The sequence below is a fragment of the Pristiophorus japonicus genome, chromosome 6 (assembly GCF_044704955.1).
Source record: "Pristiophorus japonicus isolate sPriJap1 chromosome 6, sPriJap1.hap1, whole genome shotgun sequence".
Lineage (NCBI taxonomy): Eukaryota > Metazoa > Chordata > Chondrichthyes > Pristiophoridae > Pristiophorus > Pristiophorus japonicus.
Genome location: NC_091982.1, coordinates 120899534 through 120919360, shown reverse-complemented (window position 1 = coordinate 120919360; position 19827 = coordinate 120899534). Strand labels below are relative to the sequence as shown.

The following is a 19827-nucleotide window of genomic DNA, read 5'->3' as shown; positions in this document are numbered from 1 at the left end:
GCTTCCTTGATAAAGTGCAACATCCTCAATGACACCTGGGAATGTCTGGCCAAAGACCGCCCTAAGTGGAGGAATAGCACCCGGGAGGGCGCTGAGCACCTCGAGTCTCGTCGCCAAGAGCACGCAAAAAGCAAGCGCAGGCAGCGGAAGGAGCGTGCGGCAAACTCCCCACCCACCCTTTCTTTCAACCACTGTCTGTCCCATCTGTGACAGAGACTGTAATTACCATATTGGACTGTTCAGTCGCCTGAGGACTCACTTTTAGAGTGGAAGCAAGTCTCCCTCGATTTTGAGGGACTGCCTATGATTATTTCTTAACTTTAACCGAATAGATTCTGTCCTTGACCCCTCCGGGACATCCAAAATGATCCTTTATAAATACTGACAGTGTCTTGCTGTGTTATTTCCAGAATTTTCTGTTTTTACTATCAGTCAGGTTATTCCTTCAAAAACAAATTTGTGAAGTTTAATTCCATTAATCATCAGCTTAAAGGCAAAAACAGCAAACATATAAAAATAAGTAGATGTTGTAACTTGCGTCAAGCATGTTTTGGGAAGGATGCAAGTTAGGAAGTATGTAGGTCTGGTGATTTCAGTTAAACTTTTATTGAACAAAACATGTTGACCATCATGGTTCACTGAGGTGCAGCTCCAAGTGTCGCCGCACTGTATTCTAAATCACCTCATCAACCAAGATGTACAGAGGAGAGATGCAGCACAGCCGTGACCTGTACACCAAACAAAGGAGAAGGCTAGAGCTGACTAGGGTTAAAATCAAACTGGTCAGCTCTTCGAATTCAGCAAAAGTGAAATGATGGTAGCACAAATACTGCGTACTGGAATCCAAACCATCAGCGCTGCGTTTAACTGAAGATATCAAAAGATGAGGCCTGTCTTGTAATTTCAAATAGGTGGGGCAACCGATTAACTTGGGTCAACAGTGTAATGGCAAACAGCTATGTGACAGGCTGTCTTCCCACATCTAAAAAGACTGTATTAAACTATTTTTGAAATCGTGAAGCCCATGGTAATGAAGGTGCACCCATAGGTTAGTTAATGGACTGCTTTAAATAAATCAACAGTGGGAGAGCCTCAGCATTGCACTGTCCAAAAAAAAAAATCACACTGTATAACAGTAAAATCACTAAACTTTTTCAGACAGGGAGTTAGTTCAATGCTGGACATATATATATTATTATGTCTCTCTTGTAACAGGCAGACAACCGATGTCAACAGTACTGCACAAATCACTCAATTCACTGTTTCTGTAATTATACTCGTGTCACTGCTTACAATAGTTACTACCGAGCAAAATAGGCAGAAAATCTTTGATATTAATTATGATGCTGTGCAAATGAGTTCTTTGTAAGAGCTGAAGTTAGAGCGGTTGTGTTCTTTTTCTAAGGTGCCGAGAGAGGCGATTCTCGGGACGGTGACCCATTATTTTCGTCTGGTGGAAATACTGTAAGAGTGCACGCTCGGATTCCTCCCAGTGACTCGGGGAGATCAAAGACCTTCTGCCATTCGTCTTTCTCTGGGTCGTACTTCTGAACTATCTCCACCATGCAGCGGTTATTCCAGGAATACCCTCCCACCACGTAGATCTTGTTTTCAAAGACTGCCACGCCTACATCACTCTGCCCGCGCAACATGGCTGCAATTGGGGTCCAGTGGTCCAGGGCAGGTGTGTAGAACTCACAGCTCAAGACATCATCATAATCGCTGGTTCCTCTGAAGTGGTTCCCTCCGATGACGTAAAGCCTGTCTCCAACGGTGCACATGCAATGCAGGCCACGAACAGTGGTCATTGGAGCTTTCTGTGTCCATTTGTCTGTGTCGGGGTCAAAGCACATGAGTTCTTTTTGGAAGGTATCATGGGTAATCCCTCCTGCGGAGCAAGAACAAATCCAGAACAGTTAGGACAAGTTTCTTTTGTAAAGTTTATTTTCTCCAGGAAAATAAAAGTGGGAATGAGCTAAGTTCTTTTACCATTAAGAGTAGAATGTCTGCATCCATTTAAGAATACACCCTATATGAACAGGACGAGACCATTGATAGTAGGACTGGGTGGAGGCAACACGGATTTATGAAAGGGAAATCATGCTTGACAAATACGTTTTTGAGGTTGTAATCTGCAGAATAGGTAAGAGAGAACCAGTGGATATGGTGTATTTTGATTTTCAGAAGGCATTCGATAAGGCGCCACACAAGAGGTTATTAAACAAAATTAGGGCTCATGGGAATGCAGGTAATATACTCGGTATGGATTGAGGATTGGTTAATGGACAGAATACACAGAGTAGGAATAAAGTTAATTTTCAGGTTGACTGACTGTAACTAGTGGGGTACCACAAGGATCGGTGTGTAGGCCTCAGCTATTCACAATCTATATCAATGATTTTTGAGGGGAACAAATGTAATATATCCAAGTTTACTGATGATACTGAGCTAGGTGGGAATGTAAGTTGTGAGGAGGATGCAAAGAGACTGCAAGGGGATATAGACAGGCTAAGTGAGTGGGCAAGAACATGGCAAATGTAACATAATGTAGAGAAATGTGAAGTTATCCACTTTGGTAGGAAAACTAGAAAAAACAAGTATTTTTTAAATATGTGAGAGATTGGGAAATGTTGGTGTTCAGAGGGACCTGGGTGTCCTTGTACACAAATCATTGAAAGTTAACACGCAGGTACAGCAAGCAATTACGAAAGCAAATCGTATGTTGGCCTTTATTACAAGAGGATTTGAATACAAGAGTAAAGATGTCTAACTGCAAATATTATAGGGCCCTGGTGAGACCACAACTGGCGTGTTGTGTACAGTTTTGGTCTCCTTACCTAAGGAAAGATATACTTGCCACAGAGGGAGTATAATGAAGGTTCAGCAGACTGTTTCCTGGAGTGGGGGGATTGTTCTATGAGGACAGATTGAGGACAATAGACTTGGCCTATTGAAACATATAAAATTCTTACAGGGCTTGACAGGGTAGATGCAGGGAGGATGTTTCCCCTGGCTGATGAGTCTAGAACCAGGGGTCACAGTCTCAGAATAAGGGGTCTGCCATTTAGGACTGAGATGAGGAGAAACTTCTTCACTCAGAGGGTGGTGAATCTTTGGAATTCTCTATCCCAGAGGGCTGTGGAGGCTCAGTCATTGAGTATATTCAAGACAGAGAGCGATAGATTTGTGAATATTAAGGAATCAAGGGATATGGGGATAGTGCAGGAAAGTGGAGTTGAGGTAGAAGATCAGCCATGATCTTACTCTGAATGGCAGAGCAGGCTCAAGGGGCCGAATGGCCTACTTCTGCTTCTAATTCTTATATTATTCAATTAGATCAATGCTGATCTGTATCTTAACTCCATCAACCCACTTTGGTCCCATAACCCTTAATACCCTTGCCGAACAAAAACCTATCACTCTCCGTTTTGAAATTTTGAAATGACCCCTCAGCCTCAACAGCTTTGTGCTGAGTGTGTTGCAGATCTCCATTACCCTTCATGTGAATACTACTTCCTGACTTCACCCCTGAAGGCTCAGCTCAAAATCTAGGTTATGCCCCTTGTTCTGGACTCCCCCACCAGGAGGAAGTGTGTCTCTTTATGTACCCTATCAAATCCTTTAATCATCATAAACACCTCAATTAGATCAAACCGTAATCTTCTATATTCTAGGGACTATAACCTAGTCTATGCAATCTGTCCTCACAATTTAGCCCTTCTAACCACCATAATTCCTTTTGATCTGAGGGGTCAATTTACAAACAACTTGTATTTATATAGCACCTTTAATGTAAAACATACCAAGGTGCTTCACAGGAGTGTTATAAGACAAGAATTTGACACTCAGCCACATGGAGAAATTAGGACAGATGACCAAAAGTTTTGTAAAAGAGATACGTTTTAAGGAGCGTCTTAAAGGAGGAAAGAGGGGTAGAGAGGCGATGAGGTTTAGGGAGAGAATTCCAGAGCTTGGGGCCTAGGCAACTGAAGGCACAGTCACCAATGGTTGAGCGATTATAATCAGGGATGATCTAGAGGGAAGAATTAGAGAAGCGCAGATATTTCGGGGGGGGGGGGGGGGGGGCGGGAAAAGAGGCGGGGGTTGTGAGGCTGGAGGAGATTACAGAGATAGAGTGGGGAATGTAGAGTGAAAACAAGGCTGGGAATTTTGATAGAGGTGTTACTTAACCAGGAGCCAATATAGGTCAGCGAGCACAGGGGTGATGAGCGAACGGAACTTGGTGTGAGTTAGGACACGGGCAGCCTTGCTTTGGATGATCTAAAGTTTACTTAGGGTAGAACTTGGGAGACCAGCCAGGAGTGCGTTGGAATAGTCAAGTCTAGAGGTAACAATGGCACGGGTTAGGGTTTCTGCAGCAGAAAAGCTGAAGCCGGGGTGGAGACGGGTGATGTTATGGAGGTGGAAATAGGTGGTCTTAATTATGTCGCGGATGTATAGTCAATTGCTCATTTCAGGGTCAAATAGGACACCAAGGTTGCAGACAGTGGGATTCAGCCTCAAACATCCTGACCCTGAAATTACGCTGCACGATACTTGCGTACCAGCATGTTCCTCTAAAATTCCTCACTCCTTTCCTTTAGCACAGGCATTAATCCATTTGAAATATGAACACTGGGGATAGAAACTGTAATGTTTACTGAGGAATATAATACAGCTATAACAGAGCTGTGGCTTACTTCAGGATGCAACTGAGAACCTAATACTCCTGGCTATGACATTTTCAGGAAAGATAGGGAGATGAAAAGTGGAGTGTGCGTGGAAGTATTTGTAAAGGATTCTATTCACAGGAATACATCTTCATCCATCAGAATGAAAATAATACAATTCTCACTGTGAATTACAGGCCACCAAAAAGTGGAGATGAACTCGAGGTGGATATTTGTTGGCAGTTCAGAGAGACATGCTGGAACAATAATATTGGGTGAATTTAGCTATCCAAATACAGACTAGAATAAATATAATGTATGTGATCTAAGTGGGGAAAAAAAAGAAAGGAAAAAAAAAGGAAAATGAGAGAAGAAAAAGAATTGCATTTATATAGCGCCTTTTACGATCACCGGACATCCCAAAGCACTTTACAGCCACTGAAGTACTTTTGAAGTGTAGTCACTGTTGTAATGTAGATAACGCGGCAGCCAATTTGTGCACAGCAAGCTCCCACAAACAAAAGTGTGATAATAAATAATGGGTTTTGGAAATGTTGGTTGAGGACTAATTATTGGGCAGGACACCGGGATAGGCAAGCAGGAACGGAAAGGTAGAACATTACTGAGTGGGGGCGGGGAAGGCAGGACACCACGAGTGGGGGGGAATAGGGCATTGTGGCCGGGGGGGGGGGAATAGGGCATTGTGGCCGTGGAGGGGGAGGTAAGATAGGATAATTTGGGGCGGGGGGGGGGGGGGGGGGTTGCGAGGGGGTAGGACATCACGGCGTGAGGAGGAGGAGGTAGGACATCACGGTGTAGGGGGCGGGGAGGGGCGAGGGAGTAGGACATCACGGCATGGGAAGGAGACAACATAAGCATTTAGGGAATAGGAGCAGGAGTGGACTATTCGGCCCCTCGAGCCTGCTCCGCCATTCAATAAGATCATGGTCGATCTTCTACCTCAACTCCACTTTCCTGCACTATCCCCATATCCCTTGATTCCCTTAATATTCAAAAATCTATCGCTCTCTGTCTTGGATATACTCAACGACTGAGCATCCACAGCCCTCTGTGGTAGAGAATTCCAAAGATTCACCATCCTCTGAGTGAAGAAGTTTCTCTACGCCCCAGACCTAAATGACCGACCCCTTATTCTGAGACTGTGACCCCTGGTTCTAGACTCCCCAGCCAGGGGAAACATCCTCCCTGCATCTACCCTGTCAAGCCTGTAAGAATTTTGTATGTTTCAATGAGATGCCCTCTCATTCTTCTAAACTCTAAAGAATATAGGCCTAGTCTACTCAATCTCTCCTCAGAGGACAATCCTCCATCCCAGGAATCAGTCTGGTGAACCTTCGTTCCACTCCCTCTAGGGCAAGCATTTCCGTCTTTGGGTAAGGAGACTAAAACTGTGCACATTACTCCAGGTGAGGTCTCACCAGGGCCCTATATAATTGCAGTAAGATGTCTTTACTCTTATACTCAAATCCTCTTGTAATAAAGGCCAACATACGATTTGCTTTCTTAATTGCTTGCTGTACCTGCATGTTAACTTTCAGTGATTTGTGGACAAGGACACCCAGGTCCCTCTGAACACCAACATTTCCCAATGCCTCACCATTTAAAAAATACTCTGCTTTTCTATTTTTCCTATCAAAGTGGATAACTTCACATTTCTCCACATTATATTCTATTTGCCATGTTCTTGCCCACTCACTTAGCCACTCACTCACTCCCTTTGAAGCCTCTTTGCATCCTCCTCACACCTTACATTCCCACCTAGCTTTGCATCAGCAATAAACTTGGATATATTACATTTGGTCCCCTCATCTAAATCATTGATAAAGATTGTGAATAGCTGTGGCCCAAGCATTGATCCTTGCGGCGCCCCACTGGTTACAGCCTGCCAATCCGAAAATGACCCGTTTATTCCTACTCTGTGTTCTGTACGTTAACCAATCCTCAATCCATGCTAGCATATTATCCCCAATTCCATGAGCCCTAATTTTGTTTAATAACCTCTTGTGTGGCATCTTATCGAATGCCTTCTGAAAATCCAAATACACCATATCCACTGGTTCCCTCTTTATCTACTCTGCTCGTTACAACCTCAAAAAACTAACAGATTCAACAGCATGATTTTTCTTTCATAAATCCGAGTTGACTTTACCCAATCCTACTATTTTGTAAGTGCCCTGTTACTACGTCTTTAATAATAGATTTGAGATTTATCCTACTGCTGATGTCAGGCTAACTGGTCTGTAGTTCCTCATTTTCTCTCTCCTTCCTTTTTTAAATAGTGAGGTTACATTTGCTACCTTCCAATCTGTGGGAGCTGTTCTAGAATCTATGAACTTTTAGAAGATGACAACCAATGCATCCACTATCTCCACAGCCACCTCTTTCAAAACACTAAGATGTAAGCCATCAGGTCCAGGGAATTTATTGGCTCAACCATTGGTGGTCGTGTCTTCTGTTGCCCAGGTCCCAAGCGCTGGAACTCCCTGCCTAAACCTCTCCGCCTCACCTTCCTCCTTCAAGACACTGCTTAAAACATACCTCTTTGACCAAGCTTTTGGTCACCTGTGCTGATTTCTACTTATGCGTCAAATTTTTATCGCATAATACTCCTGTGAAGCACCTTGGGACGTTTCACTACGTTAAAGGCGCTATATAAATACACGGTGTTGTCGTTAACCCTGACAGGCAACACAACCTTCGGAATTCCCAATCACGGCTGCAGAGAACAGTATCTATCCCTCCCTGACTATACTGTCCCCTACCACAACAATGTCCCCTTCACTCCCCCCACTTGAATAACCTTCTGTACTATGGTCGGCTTACTCATCTATGCTGCAGGCTTTTTCCTCATCCACACAGGCAGCAAGAACCTCATACCTGTTGGTTAAGGACAAATACTGAGGTTCTTCCAGTACCGCATCTGGGGTCCCTTACCTGCCGGAGTTGCAGTCACACTCCCCTGTCCCTGACCACTCTGATGCCCCACAATGTTTGCACCTCAGACTCCAGCTCAATAACTCTCAGCTGAAATTCCTCAAGATGCAGGCACTTACTGCAAACGTGGTTGTCCGGGAGCGTAATGCTCTCCACAAACTCCCACATGCTGCAGCTGTGGCACACCACCTGCACTGCCATCCCTATATGACTTTGATCTATTTAATTAATTTGTATTTCAGTAACATAGTTTACAGTTTAGTTTCTTGACTCCTTATTTGATCTAGAGGGGCAAGTAGGACATCACTTCATGGGGGAGGGGCAGGTAGGATATCACAGCATGGGGGGGGCAGGTGGGATATCACGGCATGGGGGGGGTGGGGGAGAGGAGGGGTAGGTCATTGCAGCCTATGAGGGAGGAGTGGGGATAGAACATGGGGGAGAAGGTAGGGCATCACGGCATGTTGCGGGAAAGGTAGGAGGATGGTTGCCAATCGGGAGGTGGGGAGAGAGAGGCCACGATTGGCAGAGGGGAGGCCTAAGGATTCCTTGAGGGGTGGAGTAGCACTCCTGCATCTCCCGGTCCACGGAGTGCTGGAAAAGGCACTTACATGGTGGAGCCACCAGCTCCCACCTCCCTTTCACTGCTGCACTTCCTGACCGCACGGTAGCAGTTCATTTTAATTGCACTGTTTTGGAACCCAATTTAAATATGTTGTATGCCCCACCTCTCTAGGGCGGGAAACTCATTAGACACATTTGCGCGGCAGGATAAACTCACTTCGCGCATTTGACAATTTAAATCCCCCGCCCCCCCTCCCCGTTGTTGGGAATTAATATCGAGGCCTTAGAGTCCATAGTTTGAGATAAAGTTAGAAAGCATTTAGGAATGCATGGATTAATCCAGGATAGCCAGTGCAACTTTATTGAAGGGAAGTTGTGCTTGACAAACTTAATAGATTTTTGTGAAGAAGTGACTGGATAGATAAAAAGAATGCAGTAGAGATTTTGTATATGGATTTTCTGACAGCATTTGATAAATCGTCTCAAGATGCTGGTTATATAAATTTGGACGTATGATATACAGGAAACTAAAGGGTAGGGTGAATGGGTGCTGCTCAGATGGGTATGGGTTGGAAGTAATGAATCCCAGGGGTCAGTGCGGGGTCACTTTTGTTCCTTTTTATATACACAATTTGGACTTGGACATAGCAAGCACAATCTTGAAATTTGCTAAAAACACAAAAGAAGGAGTTTTGACAAACACCAAGAAGGATGTAACAGACTTCAGGAGGTTCTGTCCTCCCTACTCTCCAAACATTTGAATTTCTAACTTTTGGAAGAGCGTCCCGAGTATGTGTGTGTCCAGGCATGCACAGAGCTCTCTCCTAAATAGGACAGTTAAAGTCCCTGCCAGGCAGGAGTATAACCATGTAAACAGTTCTACCCGGCTGGAACCTGAACTGCACAACAAAGAGTTTTGAAACTAACAGCAATTGCATAGACGCTGATCAGGACAGAGAAAATAATCCAATACTAAGTGCAAGTAATGTTGCTAGCATGAATTCGAAGTGATTAGGCTTTAGAAGCTGCTCTCACATTGTGGTGCTGGGAGGGGGAAGAGGGAGGTTCAATCATCTGGTGTTCTTACAGTAACAACTTGCTTAAAATCTACCGTATATTAGCTTGTAGTGTTCATATGTGGGGCAGCAAATCAGATTGATACAGCATGGAAGGAGGCCATTCAGCCCATCGTGCCTCTGCACGGGCTCTTTGAAACAGCTCTACAATTTGTCCCACTCCCCTGCTCTTTCCCCATAGCCCTACAAAAATTACCCTTTCAAATATTTATCCAATTACATTTGAAAGCTACTATTGAATCTGCTTCCATCACCCTTTCAGGCAGCGCCTTCCAGATCATAACTCTGTGCAAAAAAATGTCTCATCTCCTCTCTGGTTAATTTACCAATTACCTTAAATCTGTGTCCTCTGGTTACCGACCCTCCCCCAGTGGAAACAATTCCTCCTTATTTACTCTTATCAAAACCATTCATAATTGAATGGTTTTGATAAGAGTAAATAAGGAGGAACTGCTCGAACAATAGAAACCCCAGTTTCTCCAGTCTATACACGTAACCCAAGTCCCTCATCCCTGGTACCATTCCAGTACATCTCCACTGCACCCTCTTCAAGGCCTTGACATCCTTCCTAAAGTGTGGAGCCCAAAATTGAACACAATACTCCAGCTGGGACCTAACCAGTGTTTTATAAAGGTTTAACTGAACTTCCTTGCTTTTGAGCTCTATGCCTCTATTAATAAAGCCACGTGCTTTTTTAAGAGCCTTCTCACCTTCAAAGGCTTGTACACATACCTGCATTTCCCCCACCCCACAAGTCTCTTTGTTCCCTGCACCCCCTTCAAAATTGTAGTTTTTAAACTTTATATTGCCTCTCTCCTCATTCGTCCTTCCAAATTGCAAATGTTATCTGGTGTCATGGAAGCTTTTAAAATGAAAGCCCAGTCTGTGTTTGTTCTTCATTGAAAAAAAAGCTCCAGTAGAAAACACAGTATCATCACACATCACCACTCAGATCCCCAACCGATGGAAATACTATTTTTGCAAGACAGTTTACCAGGTCACCATACCCTGTAGCACAAACAGTGCATCCGAGCTAAAAGTGCCAGTTATCAGAAAAGAACATTGGATTCATTGCTTGTCTGCTGAATCAAACCCCTCTTTGAGATACTAAATGACCCAAACCCAGCCAGCGTACCTGAACTACAAGCTGGTCAAAAATAAAGACTTGAATTTGGATGGCATCTTTCACGGCCTCAGGACATCCCAAAGTGCTTTACAGCCAATGAAGTACTTTTTAAAAATGTAGTCTCTGTTGTAATGCAGGAAAAAGTCCAACTCAACACCTATAAAGGTGCTTTTACAAGGCACTTGTATGGTTTGGATTGCAAAGAGCCCAGAACATGGACACTGATCTCCTGCAATTTAAACTAAACAAGCACCAGTGTAAGAGCTGTTTAAAACATGGCACTGCATTCTATACTGCTGGGGCTACCAGATAAAAAGTAGACAGAACTAGAGCACCGACTCCAGCATGCGCCATCCTCCTGATTGGAGGCCGTCACGGTGAGGTTTGACTCAAGAAAAAAAAAGTAAGTAAAACACGACTGTGGCATCGCTTAGCTGTTTTGCTCTCCAATTAGAGGTAATGTCTGCTTAGTTCTAGAATTAATCACTTTCCCGTCAGCTAAAAGCACTTAGTAACATAGTGGTTGGCAGCTTTAAACACCACTTCTACAGCATGCAAGTGGCCTTTCATTAGTGTTTTCAAAGGAATACGCGCACCAGGCCCGACAATATGAGATAGCTAAATGGCATAGTCTCGAGCAGGAAGTTGCCATCTTGAACTGGGTTCTCGATCACCAAAGATCAAGGCTTCATGTGGGCTCAGGCTGAGCTGCTCATACTCAGGGCTTCAAAACGCCATGTCTTATTCAAGCAGTTACATGGTGACACTGGTGCACAGCCCTGGTTTAATGAATATTGCAGTATTTGCTAAATAGGATTCATTAGGATAAATACAGAGACACTAATTCCTCTGGTGGGGCAATTAACAAGGGGACATAATCTTAAAATTAGAGCCAGGTCATTCAGGAGTAAAATCAGGAAGCACATTTTCATATCAATGGTAGTAGGAATCTGAAATTCTCCTCTCCAAAAGGCTTGGGATGCTGCAGGACAATTGGGTCTTTCAGAGATCGCTAGATTTTTGCAAGCTAAGGGTATTAAGGGATATGGGACTAAGTTGAGTAAATGGAGTTGAGGTACAGATCAACCATGATCTAATTGAATAGCGGAGCCATTTAATAGCCTACTGTTAAATGAAAGGGAATTAATAGCCTACTCCTGTTTCTGTAAAAAGTAGAAGTGCCTTGGTAGATAGGAAAGATCAAGAAACTGAAAGGAGAAGGATTATCTTCCTCCACACTAATATCACAGTGCGAAATGAACCCATCATCAGAGGGTGTGAATGATAATCTGGGATCAGCTCTAATCCACCTGTATGTCAAACAAGCTCCAAGGACAGGTGTAAAATAGTCAATTGAGTTCCTAACATCAGGCCAAAGCCCAATTCTACCTCTGCTTGAAAGAAGTGAATCATGTATGGCATACCTGTAGATTATGCTTACCAGAATTTCTGCCTTCTCACTGGAAGCACATCTGAAATCCAAGATTAGATGTCAAAGTGTCACAGCCAAACCAGAGTCAGGGATAAGAGAGTTAAATGCTTCAAAAACTTGACCCCAGAAAGGCTACGGCCTCTGACCTCGCAGCACCTCGCCTTCAGAACACATCAGTCACGTTGCGCATGTGTTAGCACGGTTCAAAAATACTTCAGCCAAGGTTAGGAAAGGGAAAACCTAATGCACATGGTATCAACTGGTCGTTGGAGGAGGGAAACTAGCAAGGCTGGTGGCCGCCATGTTTTAGAGCTAACAGATAGATTTTCTAATCACTCATGTTCTAACACACTTTTTTAAAGAAATTAATGGTTGGAATTGCTCATGGCAATGGGAGAATGTGCTGTGTTATACAGAGTGTTTTATTCCACGTAACACACACACTGTGTCCTTAAGTAATGAGGGGGTGTATGTACATCTTAATAGGTCTTTCTTATTAGATATAAAGGGACCGCCTTGAGGAAAGCTGTCTGCTAGTAAGGTGCGGCTGTGTTTATGTGTTGTGTCCTTTTAGAAAAGAAAAATGGCTTGGATTTATATAGCGATTCACAACCTCAGGACATCCCAAAGCACTTTATATGTAGAAACCGTGGTAGTCAATTTGCACACAGCAAGCTCCCACATACAGCAATTAAATAATGAGCAGATAATTTGTTTTAATGATGTTGGTTTAGGGATGAATATTGGCCAAGGCACTGGGGTTGGCCAAATGCATTAGTTTGCATCTGAGGCCTGGTTCCTGTTGAATAAAGGTGAGTTTAATATATTAATTTCAATTGAATACTCATGGGTGCCCTGGGCAATACTTATCCCTCAAGGAAAATCATCAAAGCAGATTATCTGGTCATTTATCTCATTGCTGTTTTTGGAAACTTTTTGTGCCAGCCATTGTAGGCCATGCAAGGTGGAGTGGGATAATCCTGCAGGATCTCGTGTGGCAGTGTTTTTGATTGACACCTGTGCCCGAGGTGAAAACTGAATCAGGTATGAGAAGGGCACAGTTAAAGATGATTATGCCTATAGCAGACTGTGTGGGCTCAGCTCAACAGTCAATCTGAGTCTTGCACTAGGTCAGTTGTACCACGCAAGGATGTGCAACCAGGTATCAAAGATTAATGCTATGTTGGGAGGTAGCACAGGAAAAGCATCTGTGTTGTTTCAATATTTCCAGTGTCAGCTATGGCTCAATGGGTACTCTCGCCTGAGTCAGAAGGTTGTGGGTTCAAGTCCCACTCCAGGAACCTGAGCACAAAAAAAAATCTAGGCTGACACTCCAGTGCAGTGCTGAGGGAGTGCTGCACTGTCGGAGGTGCTGTCTTTCGGATGAGGCGTTAAACCGAGGCCCCTTCTGCTCTCTCAAGTGGATGTAAAAGATCCCATGGCACTATTTCGAAGAAGAGCAGGGGAGTTATCCCTGGTGTCCTGGCCAATATTTATCCCTCAATCAACATACCAAAAAAACTAATTATCTGGTCATTATCACATTGCTGTTTGTGGGAGCTTGCTGTGCACAAATTGGCTGCCGCGTTTCCCACATTACAACAGTGAATACACTCCAAAAGTACTGCATTGGCTGTAAAGCACTTTGAGACGTCCGGTGGTCGTGAAAGGCGCTATATAAATCCAAATCTTTCTTTCTATTTAGATGAGAACTGTAACTACTGTAAATAGTTTCTTTTGTTCATTTACGTGTTTAGTGTTAAATAAATTTGGCTATTGCTTTATATAGCCTGCTTCTGATGGAGTGTACACGCAATTCCCCGACCAAAGACAAGGAAGCCATGCAGGGCATGTGATATACTTCAATAAGCCAGAGTACAATGGCAAGGCTATTCTATCCTGGGATATCACTACATTTACTGAGACATTGGCCAGATATGGATGCCTTCTGTACGTAGGGAATGCAAGGTCCGTTTACAGGAGCAATCACAAATCGCAGCACCCAAAAGTTAGGTATCTAGTGCAAGAACCCAGAAATGTAACTTGTCACAATGCTGAGGATACGTTACATCAGAAGCTTGCATTCAATGACTTACTTGTGGAGACTCAAAAGCATTTATGATGTTTTGCTACAATAGTTTTTTAGATGAATTTACTGGAACACAGCTCCAGCTGCCACTGAACAAGGAATTACCTGAAATGTACATGAAACCGCCATAAACAGTTCCAGCATGTCCGTAGTGAGGTTCATTCATTTTTGCCACATAGTTCCACTCATTGGTTCTTGGATTGTAGCATTCCACAGTGGCTGTTGTAAAGAAATGAGAAATGATTATGAAATACATTAAATGCTACAAAACATGGGAAGAACTATTAATTATAAAGGTTCACTGAACAATGCTGTGCCATTATTAGGACTAATTATGGAGCTATTCTTGGTTTCCAACAGTTAATGATTATATAGATATACCTCATCATTAATATCATACTAATATACAACATGTGCCTATTACTCTTCACAAAAATAAAACTGTATTGCATCCATTGCCGATTGTCACTCGTTCCCACATGTATTATATACATGTAAAGACTACGAGGGCACATTACAGGACAGTCTTTCACATCTATTGCAGCTGAGATTGTTTCACCGTGCTCACATTTCTCCTTCATTACACCTAGGCTTTGAAATTACACCGCAAGGCACAAATGTTCAAACACGGAGCACGCTCGTCTAAAATTCGAATAATAGGGCAGCTGCTAAAACAGACATTACATGTATGCTTTGCTCGACTTAAATTTTTTAAATCTCATTATTAGATGAATGTTGCTTGCCAAACAAGTCTCGAAAAATTCTGAAAACAAAAGTTCACTGTGGAGAATTGCACCTAATATTTTATCCGTTCAATTCAATATACCACATACTTTCTCCTGAACTCCCAGAGTAATACAGAACTTTGTGGGTTTGTTCAAAGACAATAGTTTTACATGGATTCCTTACACACGAAACACAAAGTTGATATGCAAGTACAACAAGCAATTAAGAAAGCAAATGGTATGTTGGCCTTTATTACAGGAGGATGAGTATAAGAGTAAAGACGTCTACTGCAATTATGTAGGGCCCTGGTGAGACCACACCTTGAGTATTGTGTACAGTTTTGGTCTCCTTACCGAAGGAAGGATATACTTACCATTGAGAGAGTGCAATGAAGGTTCACCATACTGATTCCTGGGATGGGGGGGATTGTCCCATGAGGAGAGATTGAGTAGACTAGGCCTATATTCTCTAGTGTTTAGAAGAATGAGAGGTGGTCGCATTGACAGGGTAGATGCAGGAAGGATGTTTCCTCTGGCTGGGGAGTCTAGAACCAGGGGTCACAGTCTCAGAATAAGGGGTCGGCCATTTAGGGTTGAGATAAGGAGAAACGTCTTCACTCAGAGGGTGGTGAAGCTTTGGAATTTTCTACCCCAGAGGGCTGTGGAGGCTCAGTCTTTGAGTATATTCAAGACCGAGATTGATAGATTTTTGGATATTAAGGGAATGAAGCAATATGGGGATAGTGCAGGAAAGTGGAGTTGAGGTAGAAGATCAGCCATGATCTCATTGAATGATGGAGCAGGCTCGAGGGGCTGAATGGCCTACTCCTGCTTCTAATTCTTATATTCTTATGTACGTTTAGGCAAGAATTATCGCACTTAAATAGGCTCGTCTCTGCCTATTGAACTGCTGCCTAGAAATTGCTTTTAGCACTATGAGAGGGTGAATGCTCAATAAATTTGCACCATATTCCTCTATTCATGGGTGGAGGTATAAACATGTTTAAAACAAACAGGTTGCACTTGTGTTAAAATTGTAGGCAGAGGAACGTTATACACGTGCATCGAGCATTTGCCCCAAGATGGCCTCCAGCAATTTGAATAGGGGACTGGGCAGGAGGCGGCGGGGGGTAAACACCACTTAATTTGAAGGAGACTGCAATGGATTAATGAAATATTCTGGTTTTCAACGTATTTTTTTTGTCAAATTTTTTTTTAAACACTCCATAGTAATGTGGAAGAGTTCAGTTTTACGAACAATACACAAAACGGGACTACTGTATGTACAATGAGAACATTTGCAAAGGTGAGAATAGAGGCCCAATAACCTGCTGCATTTGTGTGGATACCAAGACTGTTTTACTGTGCACTTCAGCAACTGGCCTTTGGATCATAAAATCATAGAATGATACAGAACAGGATACCTGTGCGGGCTCTTTGAAAGAGTGATCCAATTAGTCCCACTCCCCTGCTCTTTTGCAGAGCCCTGCGTATTTTACTCCTTCAAGTATTTATCCAATTCCCTGTTGTTATTAAATCTGTTTCCACCTCCATTTCAGGCAGTGCAAGCCAGATCACAACAACTCGCAGCCTAAAAAGATTTCTTCTCGCCTGTTCTTTTTTATGCTAATTATCTTAAATTTATGTCCTCTGGCTAACATAGATATAGGTTTATATATATTTCTGGGTTAATATAAATTTCTAATTTTCTGACTTCCTGTAGCAGGAAATAATACCATTCCTCCCAACCAGCAATGAACAACTTGCATTTATATAATGCATTGAAGCACTGACCACACTTGACCAGCTCCGTTGGGCAGGCCACATTGTTCACATGCCCGACACAAGACTCCCAAAGCAAGCACTCTACTCGGAACTCCTACACGGCAAGTGAGCTCCAGGTGGGCAGAGGAAACATTTCAAGGACACCCTCAAAGCCTCCTTGATAAAGTGCAACATCCCTACCGACACCTGGGAGTCCCTGGCCAGAGACCGCCCTAAGTGGAGGAAGAACATCCGGGAGGGCGCTGAGCACCTCGAGTCACGTCGTCGAGAGCATTCAGAAATCAAGTGCAGGCAGTGGAAAGAGCGTGTGGCAAACCAGACTCCCCACCCACCCTTTCCTCCAACCACTGTCTGTTCCACCTGTGACAGAGACTGTAATTCCCGTATTGGACTGTTCAGTCACCTGAGAACTCACTTTTAGAGTGGAAGCAAGTCCGCCTCGATTTTGAGGCATTTCAATGATGATGAATGCCAAGGGCGCTTCACACAGGTGAGAAACGGTCACCGAGAGAATGGTTATGAGAGATGATCAGAGGACATGGCAGAGAGTTAAGTTTCAAGGAGGGCCTTAAAGAAGGAGTGGGAGATGGAATTTGTGAGAGTGGGACTGAGGCAACTGAAAGTACAGCTGCCACCAGTGGGACGACAGGAGAATAGGATGCACACGAGGCCAAGGGTCAGAGTTATCAAGTGTTTGGCAGAGCGTGTAGGACTGGATGGGTTATGGAGATTGGAGGTGCAAGACAATGAAGGGAGTCAAACATAAGGGCAAGAATTTTTAATTTGGGGAGGATAGGGAGCGACCGTGGGTCAGCGAAGACTGGAGCGATGGGCGAGCAGGATAGCATACAAGCTGCTGAGTTTCACACTTACTGTAGTTTGTGGAGGGAGGTGGATGGGAGGCTGGCCAGGCGAGTGTTGGAATAGTTGAATCTGGAGGTAACAAAAGCATGGATGAAGGTTCCAGTGGTGGATGGTTGAGGAAAAGGCAGAGGTGGCGATGTTACGGAGATGGAAGCAGGAGGTCTTTGTGATGGTGGAGGATATAGGGATAGAATCACAGCTCGGAGCAGAGTAAGACTCCAAGGTTGCCTAATGCAATCAGGTTAATGATAAGACTGTGGCTGTGGTGGGGCTGAAGACCATGATTTCAGTATTCCCGATATTCAGCTGTAGGAAGTTAAGGCTCAACAAGGGCCGGATCAGACCAGTAGTCTGATGGAACGGAAGCAGTGGTGACCTTGCGGGAGGTGGGAGAGGTAGAACTAGCTGTACATGCCAAAGCTGACCTAGTGTCACCAGGGGGTAAGCACACAGATGATATATTTTCCCTCCCCCTCTTCAGGTTCTCTTGCTTCATGTTTCTTTTCCTGACCGAATCAAGAGCAGGCAAGCTCCTTCCAGGCTTATCAATGTTGCGAGATTGGACCAAGCTGACTTGTCATGTATCTCTGTAACCTGCTCCGTCACGGAGTGCTGCATCCACTCTGCCACCCTCACTTAGAGTTTGGGCATTTGATCCATTATATGGGCCAGACCGAAGGCCTTTCTCAGTACAGTGAGGAGAGTGAAGGAAAGGAAGCTATTTCTAGGCATTTTGAATTGGATGCCATCTCTTGGCAACTAACTGAGGCTGCTGTTTGCAGAGTCATCAAGGACATTATTTTTAAAAACCACAACATTAATTTCCAAATCATTTTCATTTTTTAGATAGAGAAAATAGGGAATTTTACAAATTTAGCAAGATTTTATGGAGATTGGTCATTTTCAAAGAATCAACGGCCACAGTTTTCCATTACCCCAGGCTACAGTTTGTGGAGCAGTGCACTGTGAAAGAGAATGATTTATAGTCTCCCAATTGGTTCTGTGAAAGTGATATTGTGCTACCCGAGATGCCTTCACAAATGCAGAAATGAAACTGCACATCCATTCAATTACTTGCTGACCCCTTAAGTTCTACAAGTACATGTTTTTATGCAATTATGCTGGCAGTATACGTAGACCTGAGTTATGTTCTGGAACAGTTCTCGACTGCAGTATGTTAAGAAGCAATATGGCAGATCGCTGCCTGCACTGCCAGTAATGTTTATGGCATTATGCCCCCTGACTCCCTCCTTCCTTTTCCTCAGCCACTGACTGGAATTCTCCTCTTGGCTACTTTTGTATGAATTAAAAAAGTGTGGAAATAAAAATACTTTCAAAATAAATGAGCTTTTATACTTCTCTATTTTAAATATCGTGTAATGATTTATTTCTGGAAGGATTTTGATAAATATTCTACAGCACTGAATGATTTGGGTAATGCATGCAGACAGGTTTTGCAAAATCCTATTTGAGCGATGCAAATAAATTCCAAGTGTTCCGTTCTCCCATTTGTGAATTTAACAAGCTGATGAATAAAACTGGAGGCACGCTTTTATAAATATTTCGGCTAGCTATTTTGTACCACATTGCTATTTCTCCTCAGAAATGACTCCATGGTGTCCTATTATACTGTTTCTAGAAACTGCAGACCTATAATAAATCCGAACAGGATAGTTGTGGCTATACCTGAAGACTTGTACTTCGAATGTAACAAAGTTTAATATCCATCACAAACTCTGCGTACCAGCTTAACCATCTCCATCTCTTGGAAACTATACTCATATGCTTTTTAACTATTTGGCAACTTTATATTAAAATGCTGCCAATGCTATATGCCAGTCCCATTCCACTATGGCAAGTTTATCTAATTGTTAATAGATAACCAAATGTCTTTAACAGTACATGGAAGCCCTGTACAATCTCAGGGTGATTGCATATGTCCCCACCAGCAAGTCGAGTTCAGTGGATGTCAGAGAATGTGGGCTATAATATCAAAGCCTTGCCACACAGAAACACCCCTCAGGGTCAGTGCCATGCACAGTCATTTAAGCTCTAAAGTACCAGTGTATTTCATTAAGAGTGACCCATTAAAGTCAATTAAAATCGCAAATTAAGTTTATTTTACACGGTTTAATATCAAGGCGGCTTGTTTCCAAGAGCTGCGTTATGCAAAAGTAAATCCACTAGAAGTAGAGATAACTGCCAATGATTAGTACTGCGCATTGTATCCTCGGTGCAATGATTAAAAAGGTCCATTTCAAACCAAGTGGACCTGTAGTGTCAGTCTAAAAGGTACATTGGACTCGTACAGTATTTAAGTAAACACAGGTGCAAAATACTGTAGCAGTACTGATTAGAAAAATTCCATGCCTGCTCAGGACAGCTAGTACAATTTCTCTCTTCCTCACTTCCCCTTCCTGACTATATTTAACTGTGGTTTGGGGCCACTTCACTAATGTACTGCTGAACTATAACTTTGAGCTATTATGTAATAAACCATTCATTACAATTTATGGATATTATAACCATGCATGCAGGTTT

The 19827-nt window shown here is 43.2% G+C and overlaps 1 protein-coding gene across 7 annotated transcripts in view; it reads right to left on the bottom strand.

Annotated features, from left to right (window-relative positions):
- Positions 1 to 578: 578 nt before the first annotated feature.
- klhl13 (kelch-like family member 13) overlaps positions 579 to 19827 on the bottom strand; it is a 333304-nt gene continuing 314055 nt past the window's right edge. For all 7 annotated transcript variants that reach the window (XM_070883162.1, XM_070883163.1, XM_070883164.1 and 4 more), the window contains 2 exons: positions 14018 to 14131; positions 579 to 1888 (listed from right to left, as the gene is read on the bottom strand). In XM_070883162.1, coding sequence (XP_070739263.1) covers positions 1401 to 1888; positions 14018 to 14131 — 602 coding nt within the window. In that variant the 3' untranslated portion in view covers positions 579 to 1400. The remainder of the gene's footprint in view (positions 1889 to 14017; positions 14132 to 19827) is intronic.